This window comes from Colletotrichum fioriniae (assembly GCF_027942845.1).
Source record: "Colletotrichum fioriniae strain IMI 355084 chromosome Unknown scaffold_12, whole genome shotgun sequence".
Classification (NCBI taxonomy): domain Eukaryota; kingdom Fungi; phylum Ascomycota; class Sordariomycetes; order Glomerellales; family Glomerellaceae; genus Colletotrichum; species Colletotrichum fioriniae.
The window spans coordinates 1,344,008-1,357,798 of record NW_027076848.1 but is presented as its reverse complement, the minus strand read 5'-3'; the positions used below and the strand labels follow the sequence as shown (position 1 = coordinate 1,357,798).

Below are 13,791 nucleotides of genomic sequence, written 5' to 3'. Positions count from 1 at the left end.
TCGCATCTGGCTATTAAAGAATGGATGTGCCTCTCTTTCAAAGTCCATTTCTGACTTTCTGAACAACAAGTCTTGCAGCAGCAATATCCAGCCTTGATACAATCGTCTCACAAGATCAGTCATCTCAGAACCAATACCCACACCATGAAGACCTTCTCCATCGCCGTTGCCATGCTAGCGTCCCTAGTCGCTGCAGGGGACTTTAGCAAGAGTTGCACGGACGAACATATCGACCCCGCAACCCAGGTTCTGACGGCGAACTGCAACGCCGGTGACGGCAAGGGCACGGTTAAGTCGACTTCCCTCGACCTCAACCAATGCTTCACCTATACGGGCACCAAGATTCAGGTATGCGAACTGTCGATTCAACCTCATGTGCTTTCTGTTGCTGACTCTCTTGGTGTAGTACAGCGGCAAGGGCCACTTGGGTGATTCTTGCAGCGACTGTTATGTCTATCGCATCGAGGATCCGGTCTATGGGCCGATTTTCGGCACCACCCGAGTCTGGTTGAGCTGCTCTTGCAACGGCTCCGAGAGCCAAATCGAGCTTGGTCAGTGGCTGTTTTTCTTCCCCTTAGATGGGTCTCGACAACCTTCTAACGATATTTTCGTACCAGATACTACGCCCGTGTCTAACCAGTACGGAACTCTGAGCTGCACCTCATGATCCACGGAAATGAGACGCCTCAATTAGTTACCGCTAAACACCCTCCGAAGTGGTGGGTGGCGAGTCGTGCTGGGAGGCCACGAATGATGTTTGACGAATCACAGAGCATGATTTGAACGACCTCCAATCTCTGCCGCTGCGCGGGCAGATGCGATGTGGCTGGATGAAAACCATGGACACTTTTTCAAAAGTTCATACCCTTCTTGTACATACTTTGGTCCCTCTTGTTTTGCATACTTAGTAGCTACATTTCAATGTTTAGTGTTCGATTTCTTTCGTACACGGTACTGGGTTCGATTCTCCCCTAGGCTCTAAAACTCTGTCCTTGACGACTTGATCTCATTTCTACGAAATGATGTTCTCACTGAAACATCAGACCAGTGCTGTCGGACTATAGAGTCGAAAACTAAGTCGAGTCATCCGTCCTCACTGCAACCATGAAGTGAAAGTTTCCATCTTGAACGAATCAAAACTCCTTTCCTTGTATCACCCCAAAACTCCACGCTTCCGTTCATGCCGCACACTCAAAGCAAAGTCAAGGGACTCGGCGGTCCTGCTCGATCACCCGAACCAGACAAAGACAGATTTGCCATCATTCTCGCAAGGCTTGGTAGTGTTTCCCAGTTGTATTCGTCCTTCCACTGGTTGCCAGTCTTGGCCTGGATGACAAGATCATACAGATTCGCCAGTTCCCGGCTGTCCCACATGCCCTCCCTTCGCTTCATGCCACGGAGAACATCGACGATCCTCCGTTCGAGGTCAACATTGTCGCAAAAGGCGCAAATGTACGCAAGCGAGGGAACAATGTCTGCCGCGAGAGCAAACATTGGTCGGGGGAAGTCCCTCCCTGCTGGCCACAACCTCCTCGGCCATGTCAACGAGCCCGTGCAATTCGGCCATGTTGCTATTCTTCATGGCACACGGCCCTTCTTGAGCGTTGAAAATCTCCCAGCTCTTGCGAGAGAAGCGAAGCGCTTTCAGCTCGTTCAGATCCGCCGGCTCCAGAATCTCCGGCAAATTCTCCTGCAGCAGATCGAAGCGACAACACCAAATGTCGAAAAGCCTTGTTGCCTCATCCCACGCTGCCTTTTGCTGGTCTTGCACCTCTTGCGGAGGCTCCGGCGTATTGCAAGCCGAGGGGCCTGAGTGCCAGCAGTTATCGGATTCGCAAAACCAGCTGTCTTCAAAGGCGTCTGAGAACGTCAATTCGACAAAGTGCAGCCGGTGCCGAGCTTCGGATACGTTTTCAAATGGTGTGTTGCGCTCGTCTTCGGGTTCTGGCTGTGTGAAGTAAGATAGGTCGGGGACAACCTCGTCTTCAATGAGCATTGAGGTGTCCATGCCGACGCATGTGAACATGGTTGTGATGTCACACAACTGGCCAAAGTGTTTCTTGACCGTGTCTGCTAGCTGTCTGTCGTAGGCTGACAGGGACAAGGGGTCGCGTTGATTAGATATTGCCGCTTGGTGGAGCGACTCGAGAACTTTGGACCCAGCTCTCAAGTGCTGGATAGCCTTGTCGTATTGACCTCGCACAATCTCGTAACAAACGAATACTAGACAACAGATGAGCGTGATTCGAATGTTGACGGGTGACGGATCGGCCATGATCTGTATCGTTTCTGAGACAGCCTTTCGGTAGTGCCTCACGGCTAGATCGTTAAACGCTAGGGCGGATTCGGAAGGTTGTTCATCAAAGTATGGGTTCTCGAGGAATCCCCTGTGAGCTACGCCGAGTGCAATGATGGCGTGCTTTACCGAGTCGGAGTAGTAGCCCAGTGGTAGGATGTAGTTGCTCCATAACTTGGCGAGAGGTGTGGCGGTTCCGAAATCCGGGACAGTACATCGGTTGACGTGGTGGAACATCAACCTCTCGAGGGTTGTGCCGGAGACGTCCCAATCTACAGGAGGCGATAGCTGCATTACTGAGTTGATGGGGCGCCGTCGAAGTGGAGGAATCGAGCGGGTCGAGCATGATGATGCCGGGCTCGGCCGTTTGCTTGGGAGCAACGTCGGATACCCATCGCACTTGTGTTTGTCCTTGCTACACCGCTTACAGAACGGCTTCGCTTCATCGCACTTTACATGTCGGGCTCTGATAACGAAATCTTTGTTAGCTGCTGAGGAACTAGAGTTGTCTACGCGGAGGATGAAGCAGCACAGTCGATAGTTGTAGGGAGAGGCGGAGAAGCCTTACTTGCTGTCAATGGGGAAGGTGGCGTCAGTTGAACCAGTCTTTAATAAACTACAGTGGCATCAGTGTTGTCACAAACCATGTTAGACATCCGGTCCTGACCTTTGATGCGCTCGCCCTAGTCCGCTTGGGTTTCTTGGGTGCGGGTACCACCGAGAAGACTCCCGTACCCGGTATCGAGGTATCCAATGACATTGTCGGCTTCGGTTGCGTAGCGTGCGTAATAGTATATGCGAGCGTATCTAGGCGCATAGGATTCACTGGTAAGAGGGCAAGGTAGCCACTGACAGGCCGTCGAATCCTGAACTCAGTACTCCGTACACCGTTGGGAGTGAGGCTCTCTCGGAAATCGGGTTGTGCGGGCGCAGGAACTAAGACAGGGGGATACACTTGCCAAGATTGGCGCGTTCGGGCGGCGTCCACTATATAAGGCCAACGTGTCGAATCCGGATGATCGCGACCCTCGGCCGCCGTGTGCCCCTGGCTGGACCCTGCGACGTCAGCCCCTTCGTCAGAATTGACATGCGTTTGGACGCTAGGTTTTAGTCTTTTACGACAGAACCAATCACACAGACAAAACGTAAGTTTTTCTCTCATGAAATATGGGGCTGGTGATGGTGAGGCAGTTTTGAAGACTCCAGATTGTCCAAATCAAGCCCACCGGGTCGAGAAAAACAGTTGCCTAGTCGGCGTGGATCACGCGGCGACGCCGATAGATTGAGTAAAACGCTTCTTTCAGCCCTACGAGGCCGAGTATCAGTCTCGTCACGTTTCTCGGGGGTTCTCAAAAGAGTTTGACTGGCCGATAATGCCCTCCTACTCCTAGTCTATTCCCCGTCTCCCCTGAGATGGACATACCCTCTAGGCCCTCGCCCCGTGGTCCGTGGAGTCTGGAGATTCAAGTGGCCCAGTCTCAGATCTCTCTCGACAACCGACATCCCTGCCCAGGTCACATTTTCCAACGGCAAGTTGGACTCGGCATCGAGTGCCGGTCGTCTGTGCTGCGATTCGGAATAACGGCGTAAGGCCGCCGCCAATTGTAGGTTAGTTTAGTCCCAAGCCTCCGAAGCTCCGTGCTTCTAGCGCCGGGCCTTTACGTCTGCAGGGAACCTAGGCCTGGAACATGTGAAACTCAAATTGGCTGCTGCCTAGAACACGAACGCTTGCAACGTGGTATCGTTGTTATTTCAAGTCCTTCTACAAACTAACGACTAGAGCTTGAAGCTTGACGTTTCCTACGATTAAGCCTGACTAGGGAGATAGCTCAGGTCGTTGGACAACGATCCCCTTGGCTGTCAACTCTATTTTTGTCTTCAAGAGTCATATGTTAAAGTAAGTTCAACTAGTAAATCTCCCCATCAATCAGTGTTGTAAACCAAGCGCCGAAGATTCTCAGTTGTTGAAGGCACAAATTAGTGATTGCCCGTGGAGTGAATCAGGGGCTTCGCGCTCGTGTCTCGCTAGCATCAATGTCTCCAACTCTTGGCCCGAAAACTTGCCATGCTTGGACAATCTATCTAGGATCATTGACATACTTATCCACACTGAACCCCCAGGACCCATCGTGTGCCACGCTAGTTACCAACGCCAGCAGCGTCTCAACTTGACTAAACTTGGCCAACTGCGTCATGGAGCATGTCAAGCGGAATATCCTGCGCAGCCTCCGATGAGCTGCGATGCGTGTTTGATGGCACTGATCGAAACATTTCTGGCACTAAGAATTTAACGACACGCTGTAGAAGATGCTGGATAATTATTAATCTGGTGGGCATACTGCCGAAACCCGATGAGTGACGCGATTAGGAATGTTCTTGCTCGAAGTCATTGATTGGCGGCCACATACATTAGGCAGGTCATGAACTTTTGTAGCTCGGGGTGAATATTAGTTCGCGCCCAGCGCAAGGTCACCAAAAAGGCCACAAGACGCCGCCAGGACGATGACGGCCACGCGTACAAACATGTAATGCTGGACTTTAACTCGACGAGGTACGAGATGTCATCCGATCTGCTGAACTGCGCCATGGAAAGAGCTCTTTTCCACGGCTTTAATTTAGGTAGAGCTTTGTATTTTGAGACACGAGCTCAAGGGGGGTATTTCCCCAGCCAAGTCCAAGCTCGGCCATGTCAGTGTCGATCTGCAAGATTCGTCTAGGGGCCAGAAACAAGCTCTGAAGCAGACGTGTCCGATAATATGGGATGGAAAGGTGACACCATTTTTCACTGGACGGTAAGCGTCAGCGCTGCGACGAGTCTCACTGACAGCTGTAGCTTGCATGAGACCTAAGGCGGTGCTCATCAGACCAAGCCCCGAGAACAGCCTCAGTCAACTGAAGCCGGTCCCTTTGCTTTGTATTCACCAGCTGAAGAGGCATACCTAGGTACGGATATGATATAATCAGTACAGAGCAATATGGGGAACGTTCCCCGAGCCCCGCGGAGATGGCCTCCAATTGGCAATAGCTTCAATGTTCTGAGACTACCAACGGCGCCCCCCGCATACGGCATGCAAGTCTGTCAAGGGTCCCTCATGTAACATAAACATACAAGGGGCTTAAGCAACACAGGGGGAGGCTTGGGCTCGGAGGCCTCGACCCACCCGAAAAAAAGTCCGTCCTACAATTCTGGTCTGACCCATGCAACTCAGGTAAGGCGTTCTTCAAATCTTATCGTAGGAATCACGTCGACAGATTTACTGCTGAATAATGTTCCGTCAAGGAATGTTGTAAAGAAATGCTGATCCAATGACAATGAAGATCCCATATGGCCTACGTGTCTGTGCCAGCCCTGGTAAGCAGATCAATAATCTGTCGGTCGGTGCTACTCGGTCTTTTCCACACGCGTCGGTTTTTTCCGTAACGGTTTGCATATAGAAATGTACCCTACCACGGTAAGTGTGTCCGAGGGGGCGCGGGTCTACGTTGTGAGTGGTGTGACTGGTCTGCGGGTATCGAGGTGCACCTTGACATGCTGGTGGGTAGATGGGGCCCAAATCGAGTCGACCATGTTAACTAACAACTATGCGCATTCACCAGTTCACCAGTTGAGGGAAATTGCGAGCTGAGACAAACCGTGAGAATCTCCTGTTCTTTCGAGGTCCGAGTGCACTTCGTCTTTTTGGTTGGTTGTGGTCCTTATGGTACGCTAGTATTAAGCGTAAATCTACTCAGCCCAGTATGACAGTCGCTGCCTTGGCGTTGGTGCAAAGTCTTTCCATCCTCGTTATCGACAAGGAAATAGTCGAGTCCGAGTGAAAGCTGTCAACTTGCCAGAGAGCTGTTAAGGACCGACCTTACCTTATCAGGAGACGATCGATCTATGGTTGATGCAAACCACGACAAATGGGGTGGCTTTTCCTTGGAAACGACTAGAGACGACGCAATGCATCGAATCTCGCGTACTCTCCAGCATCAGAGATGCAAAGAGTGCGCGTGCCAAAAGGCCAAGCAAAAGGTTTGACAAATACATGAAACCTCAAAGTCAACTCGCGATTGCCGTTGATCTTAAAGCCAGTTTTGAGTGCTGAAGAGCTAACATCTTACGTACCTCAGCAATGCGTTCCTTCTACGCAGACCTGGGCTTCGAAGGATTGCCACGATTGCATGATGGAAGTTGACTCGTCACGAGCCTCCACGCCAACGGATAGACAAACCAGCGCTCTCCGAGTCAAAGTCGAGTTTCAGTCACCTAAGTCGGAAAACTCTGCCAGTTGAGAGACGCTGAAGTTTGCATTCATTGATCAATGGGATCCTCAACTCAGTCCAATCCTGGGAAACAGCACGAGTTTTCCAGGCCACGTCGCTCGTCACTCGACAACCCATCGTGATGGACCACCTGTCTTGATCCACTGCAAACTTCTGCAGTGCCTACATCTTCGACATGGCTTAGCTGCGAGACTTAAGTCTGCCGACTAGTGATCACTCCGAAGTGTCTAAGAGGTCAGCTCCACGACTTACCCATCTACCTTACGTACTCTACAATTCGTTTCAACTATCGAGCCGCCGATTCGAACCTCTAAACCCATCAAGACACGAAAGCGAGCATCCGGTCACCAACCTCCCATCTCTCGCAACCTCAAAGACCCTCAACCAACTCCCCAATATCCCCCCTCCAACCCTCAGGCCTCGTAATCCAACACTCCGCCCAAAACCACCCATCCCCTCCAACCCCCTCTCATCAAGCCCCTTCCTCCTAACATCCTCCACCGCAGCCCTCTGCTCCTCCCTCGAACTAAACCTCCGCTGACGAAACACCCTCCCCTCAACCTTCTCCGTCACAAGCCCAAACTCCGCCCTCAATCTCTCCGCAACCTCATCAAACGAGAAGACGCGCAGCACAAACGTCACCATCCACAACTGCGAGGGCGACGAAGGAGATGCCTTGGCTGCGGCAGCGATGCGGGTAAAGGTGGAGGCGCCGACGTAGCCTACGCCGCCGGTACACACCACGAGGTTTACATCGCGGAGTGCTTGACGGAGGTCTGGTGAGGGGTCGTGGGTTTCGAGGTTCTCTGTGAAGCCGGCTTCTTGGAGGCCTATTTTAACGGAATATGATATTGCCTCGGGTGCGACGTCTAAGCCGAGTACCTCGAAATCGTTATTCGAGCCCTGGTCGCGCTGCAATTTATGTGCCGCAAAGAACCGCTCGTCTGCCTCAATCTGCTCACGAGAGGAGAGTTTAGGTGTGGAGGCGTAGTGCTCCGCCAGGCCGTCCATATCGATGTCGTGGCGGAGGAGGGCAGCGTTGATGCCGTAGGAGGAGCATACGTCCAGAACCTTGACTTTGTTTACTGTGGTCACCACATCATCACCGTTGGAGGTTGGAGATGGGTCGCCGGTTGAGATATGCTGGAGAACGCGCTTGATAAAGGGAAGTGCCTGTTGCGGGATTTGGTATTGCAGCGGCGTTAGTGCCGCGAAGTAGGCGCGGGGATCGGGCTGGTTGTAGATTGATTTGAAGTCAGCTTTGCGTGTGTTGTTGAACTGCTCGGGCTGCTCTTCGATCGTCATCTTGGCGGTAATTTGAGAACGCGGATAGTGTAGAGTATAACTAATGATACTAGCGAATATGTTTCGTCGCTTGCTGTCTTGTTCTCATAAAGTCATGGTGGTAATCGAGGGAGCCTTGGCCAAGATATACTTCTTTCAGTTGACATAGGTCATTGTGCGAAGACACGCTAGATCTCTCACACAAGAAAATCAGGTACACCGTCCCAGACAACAGAGCGAAGATCAGTGTCGAAAGTCACCAGCCAACCGATATCTTTCCCCTCTCAATTCACATGTGCAGAAATCAAGTTTCTTACGGGACCTGCATATGTGTGGGCTATCACTCGCTCATATTTGCTAAAATGATCACCAAATTGCCATCAGGATCTCGGTCTGCAAGCCGAATCCCACTTACCAACCATCCCAGCTCGATCAAGCCCACTTCTGCGGCGCGGGCCGCGAGGAAGTGAGCCCGTTTGCCTCGTTTCTACTGACAGCCATTCCTCTGTCGATTCGGGATACAGAAAGGTCTCTTTATGCATTAGCGGCGGGGCTAATCTGCACGACGAATGAGTCGTCAATGGTCATCGGAGAATCTTTGCTACTTTGCGTATCTCGATGAAGGGTCGCGTCATGTAGGCTGCCGTAGGTTCATGTCGCCATACGTGAGGCTGACGCGGGGCAACTGAGCGAACTCGTAAACGAGCTGCAGCAATTGGCATCAGGGTGTGGTACGGGGACTTTCGTGAAGGGAGGCGGGGTCCGGCTACCAGCGGCCGGTTCAGACATGTTTCTGGGAAATTTGTTTCGAGACCTCACACAAAATTGCACAAAGCATTGGTAAATTCTCAGAAGTATTATAGTTCTATTAAATCATTACTTTATCATACTATGCGCTCGTAAGATCAAGTCGTTACGTCTAGTACTGTCCCGTGATCTGGATCTGAGGGGTCTTGTAGACATCCCAGTTGTCCGCGTGTGTGGGATTTCCGAAAGGTCGGAGAGCGGCAAAGCGCAAGGTGTAGTTACCAGGCGCAATTTGTGTGCCGTTGCCCAACTTGCCGAACCACCAGTGCTCGTGGTAGGTCGCGCCAGCGTTGCGGTAAATGTCGGTGATGGGGTAGGTGAAGGTATCGTTGGGGTCATATTGCGCGGGGTCAAAGGTCTGGATTTCGCCAGAGCCGACCCATGATGCGGCCGAACCAATGTAGCCGTTCTGGCCCTCAACGGGAGGGTAGACCCACTGGCGCTCAGTCCAGCCAGCCTCGTAGATGTCCCAACGTGTCTGGCGGGTTCCCCAAAGGAGCTTCTGGAAGATCCTAGGGAAGTCCTGAGCTTCAATGCTGAGGTCGAAGGAGTAGGACGCCTTCTGGCTGATGGGGATATCGTTCACAGTGGAGACAGATTGGGGCCAGCCAGCCTCGTGGACACCGCCGAGGGTGTTGCGGAGATCAGCACCGACGCCGGCATAGGGAACTGAGACTTGCTCGCCGTTGCTGCCCTGGATGACGACCTTGCCTCCGTAGAGCGGCAGGCCAGTCGCGTTCCAGCCGAGATTATCGGGGTTGTTGAAGTTAACGGACACAGTCTTGGTCTCGCCAGCCTTCAGGGTGAAGTCACGAGGAAGGCTGATGTCCGGAGTGTACGTCTTGGGGGCGAGCTGGGCAAAGGTCTTGACACGCTTGGTACCGGGAAGGCTGGAGGTGGCGGGGATCCACGCGAGGGCATCCACACCAGCACCGGGCTGAACGGAGAACTTGTAGGTGACATCTGATTTTCCGTTGTTGGTGACGGTAACATCGTGGTAACGGCTGAAGTAGCGGGTGTCGTTGAGCTGGATCTTCTCAAACTCGAGCTGGGTGTCGTAGTTGAGGATCTTCCAGGCGTCGATCTGACCGTTACCAACCTGAGCCGGGGGCGCGCTGTAGCCGTAGTCCGTAGCAGTTCCATCGGACCAAGGCAGAGCGTAACCACTGGAGATGATGCGTCGGGACAGAGCACGGGCGAAACCCTTGCCCTGGACGCTGCGACCACCCTTCTCAGAGATGTAGAGCGCGGCGACACCAGCCACGTAAGGGCAAGCCATGCTCGTACCCGACAGGATGGAGTAGGTTCCGTCGAGGTAGGTAGAGAAGATGTTACCACCGGGGGCAGCAATGTCAGGCTTCAGCTGGTTGTCGTACAGCAGCCCCCAGCTGGTGAAGATGTTGGGGCGGTTTCCAGCAGGGTAGTCGAGAGCAATCGGGATCTCGGGGTTGACCGAGAAGTCAGCGGTGACGGTGGTGTTGGCCTTGATGGCGTTGATGAAGGCAGCACCGGAGTCGGCAGTGATCATGGCGATCTGGCTGTCGGTGTTGCTGGTACTAGGGGTCGTCATGGGCGAAGCGTTGTTGTAGATGAGGATGTACTTTGCGCCTAGGGCAGCGAGGTTCTCTTGCTTGACCTGGAACGTGCAAGTTCCTCTACGAACCAAGGGGATCTTGCCCGTCAGGTCGGGGCTGCCCGCCGGGTAGGGCGTGCAGCCATCAGCGGTGGCACTCGTATCGGTGTTGAGGGCGACGATTGGCCAGTCGACAATGGTGTTGGGGAAGTAGGTTCCCGCAGGAAGGTATCCCACACGAACGGTCTCGCTGCCGCCATAGGTAGCTTCGAAGGGGATAGCCGGGAAGACCTCCGTCTCAACGGAAGCCACAGCAATGACATTCTTGCCGGACGATCCAGAGCTACCGTAGAAAGGGCCGCTGGCACCGCTGTTTCCAGCGGAAATGGTGACGACGATACCCTCATCGACCAAACGGGAAGCAACTTCGGCCCAGGCGTTGTTAGACCAGCCGTTGGAGCCACCGATACTGGCAGTGATGATATCGACACCGTCGTCGTAGGCAGCGAGGAATGACTCAATCAAAGTCGCCGTGTCGGTAGATGCCGCGTTGGAGAAGACCTTGTAGGCATGAAGAGTGGCCTCGGGGGCAACACCGACCCACGAGTCAGTCTTGCCAGCGACGATACCGGCAACGTGAGTACCGTGGCCGCGGGTGTCGAGAGGATCTTCATCGGGCGCCTTAGGACCGCTGGCCGGGTATGAACCATCACCGACAAAGTCGTAGCCATCGGCAACCTTGAAACCAGGGCCGAAACCGCCGCCCAGCTATTATGTTGTAAGTGTATGTTCGCACTCACGATGTGCACAGCTCCAACTTACAGCAGGGTGCTTGTACCAGATACCGGTATCAACAACACCAACCTTGACACCCTTACCAAAGATGCCCTGGGCGTGAAGCTTGGCTACACCGGTGGCATTGTGTGTCGAGTATGTGGGAGCATCCTCAGGCGCAGCGGCCTTGGGTTCTGTCGGCGCAAGCTTGATCTGCTCGTTGACCCAGACGTTGACGACGTCGGGCAGCTCCTGCAGGGTGTCGAGAGTGAAGGTGTCAGTCTCGATGCTGGCACCGGAGAAGACGTTGCTGGCGAACTCCTTGACGACGGTGATGCCGTCTGTGGAGGCGACATTTTGACGACGAACGCGAGCGCTGGAACCCTAGAGTAAGAAAGACGGTGAGTGTCAGCTGGGGACTACAACCTTTGGGAAGGTTTTCTTCGGGCAGCAGCCACGCGCAGCGGGCACTCACAGGAGCGTATTCGATGATGAAGCTCTTGGCGATGAAGGTAGGAGTCTCCTTCTCATCGCTGGCTTCTTGGCGAGGGCCGAGGCCGCAACGCCTCCAAGGTGGAGAGCGAGGGCGAAGGCGGAAACAGTGGCCGAGATGCGCATCTTGCCGGTTGCTGGGTCTTGCCTTGGTATGAACGAGGGTGAGAGAGCGCAAAGCTACCGAAGAAAACCATGTCAAGATGGCATCGCGGCGGCGGCGTGGTTTAAGTAGCCCTTATCTCACGCTTCTCGCTGACGACCAGATGCCCGTAAGGTGGCGTCGCCGATTCCGGGAGGCAGATGCCCATGAGCCCACGAGCCCACGCATGCTTAGCAGTGCGGCCAGTCTCAAGCTCGGCATAGCAAGAGACGTTATGAGAGGTAGCACGAGGAAGATGAAGCTACCTTGCTCATACCCCCTGTTGAAGACGTGATATCCAGGATTCAGAGGCATGCTCATTGGCCAGGGCTACCAAGTTGTACGCAGCTAGCTGCATCTGTCTTGTGCGCGCATGTTTAGTTGCATGCCCAGTTGCAGAGTCGCGTTGAGCATCGAGTGCTTTGCTGCAAGGTCCAAAGACTGGGGGATGGGGAAGCCGAAGCATGGAGAGACAGAGCGAGAATAGGCATGCTCGCCCGGCGGTTGAATGGCGCGACCCATGAGGCGCGGGCCGTGCTATCTGGGGCAAACAACGAGAGTGTAATTTCGCAAGGGTCCGGACGGGCGAGTCGTGGTCTTGGACGTTGATGCCGGTCAATGGAGGTTGTTCATTCGAAGAGCCGCCAAGACTTGGATGAGCTTCCTCGTTGGGATGCAGTGGATGGCACGGCGCAGAGGGTGCAGGCTAGGCGGGGTCCAATAGTGCGAATGGCGTGCGGTACGGGTGCGCCGTTCGTTGGACACCTACCGCCTTGAGATGTCCTCCACAACCCGGCCGTTGTGCATGCCAAGAGGTGGTATCAAGGCCTAGGATTGTCTTGATAGCGTGGGTCGTGGATGGCCTGTGTCTGGGTGCCGTTCAACAGTCCATGGCAGAGCACTTGGGCCAGAGTTGGGCAGGAGGGGCCATCTCGCCAGACGAGGAATCCGGCGGAGTGGTCGATCCTTTGAGAGAACTGCCTCGTAGCCAGCCGTATTTCGTCCGATGTTATGGAACTAGACACAACGTCGACGGATGGATGAAGCTATCATGTGTGGCAAGGCAGCCAAGAGGTTGTACCTGTTGCTCCAAAGGCACATGGCAATGGCTATGTGCCACTCTGTGGGCCTGTCGCACTCCAAGGCAGGTTCAGGCACCGGTCCGATACGCTGGTATTCATATCTGCGTACGGATATTATCATCGTCGCGTAGTCGAGACATTGGCAATAAGAAAGAAGCCATCGCTACCGACACAGTAGTTGGTGACCAATGTCGTTGGAGAGAGCTGGGGCGCATCGATGGTGGCGTCTATGGCGTTCATGGCGTTCATGGCTTGAGGATGTTGCAGAAAAGGCGCATACAGCCGCGTGGTCGGCGAAAGAAAGTTGCCAAATTTCGTTCTACTTTCAAAGAGTCACTTCCCCGCTCGTTCAGGTACCGATCAGAAACATAAGCGGATCATGTTGTGATCCATGAAGTGGTGGTTCATGGAATATGAGAGAGAATGGGGAGAGGAAGAGACGGCGGTGGGTGTCACGAGGGAAGGCGCCTGTTAGCGCCATTCGTAAATGCGATAAGCTGATGGCCCGTGCGTTCCCGCTTAGCCCGTATTAGCTAGTGGACCTTGTTCTAACCCATTTAGGCAGCTGAGCGATCCGAGGATCCACCTGCAGGGGTCAGCGGTACGTACCGGAAAGGGGTACCTTACTCCACCCCTCCAGGTTCCATTCTCTCTTCCTCCTTCAACTGAACAACATCAGATTGTTTTCTTCTCTTTTGACTTCAATCCAGAAGAACTGCTTATGAGAGGAATAACATTTACATTGGCTTGAAAGGCTATTGAGCCATGGTTAAGACCCAATAGGTCTTACGTTCTACAAGATATCCTCAATGCCAGTCACCGCCGCATTCGCCCAAACACGAGCAGTCGGGCAACGAGAGGAACCAACAATTTCACCCGCATGCGCATTAAGATTTGAGCCAAGTCTGGATCCTCGGCCTCTACCAACAGAAAACAAGGCTTACAGGCAAACAAACAACTCTAAGAAACACCCATCTGCAGCGTCACATCGTTCGCATCCTCTGTGCCTATTCCAGCTTCGCCCCCCCACTCTCCATCGTGGAGCACTTCGCCTGGCAACATGAGAGCTGCACGC

The 13,791-nt window shown here is 53.6% G+C and overlaps 4 protein-coding genes across 4 annotated transcripts; 1 reads left to right on the top strand and 3 right to left on the bottom strand.

Annotated features, from left to right (window-relative positions):
- Positions 1-144: 144 nt before the first annotated feature.
- Positions 145-667, top strand: N0V96_009590 (uncharacterized protein; the record flags this gene model as incomplete). Its single annotated transcript, XM_053190262.1, has 3 exons — positions 145-348; positions 407-551; positions 618-667. The coding sequence occupies 3 exons, from the start codon at positions 145-147 to the stop codon at positions 665-667; spliced, it is 399 nt and encodes a 132-aa protein (XP_053052192.1).
- A 524-nt stretch (positions 668-1,191) lies between these two features.
- Positions 1,192-2,943, bottom strand: N0V96_009589 (uncharacterized protein; the record flags this gene model as incomplete). Its single annotated transcript, XM_065758693.1, has 3 exons — positions 1,192-1,475; positions 1,588-2,568; positions 2,937-2,943. 3 exons carry the CDS (start codon positions 2,941-2,943, stop codon positions 1,192-1,194), a joined length of 1,272 nt encoding a protein of 423 aa, XP_065612758.1.
- Positions 2,944-6,844: 3,901 nt separating this feature from the next.
- On the bottom strand, positions 6,845-8,020 carry N0V96_009588 (uncharacterized protein; the record flags this gene model as incomplete). Its single annotated transcript, XM_065758692.1, has 2 exons — positions 6,845-7,867; positions 8,012-8,020. 2 exons carry the CDS (start codon positions 8,018-8,020, stop codon positions 6,845-6,847), a joined length of 1,032 nt encoding a protein of 343 aa, XP_065612757.1.
- Positions 8,021-8,765: 745 nt separating this feature from the next.
- On the bottom strand, positions 8,766-11,992 carry N0V96_009587 (uncharacterized protein; the record flags this gene model as incomplete). Its single annotated transcript, XM_053190259.2, has 4 exons — positions 8,766-10,994; positions 11,049-11,384; positions 11,476-11,640; positions 11,912-11,992. The coding sequence occupies 4 exons, from the start codon at positions 11,990-11,992 to the stop codon at positions 8,766-8,768; spliced, it is 2,811 nt and encodes a 936-aa protein (XP_053052189.2).
- Positions 11,993-13,791: the final 1,799 nt, after the last annotated feature.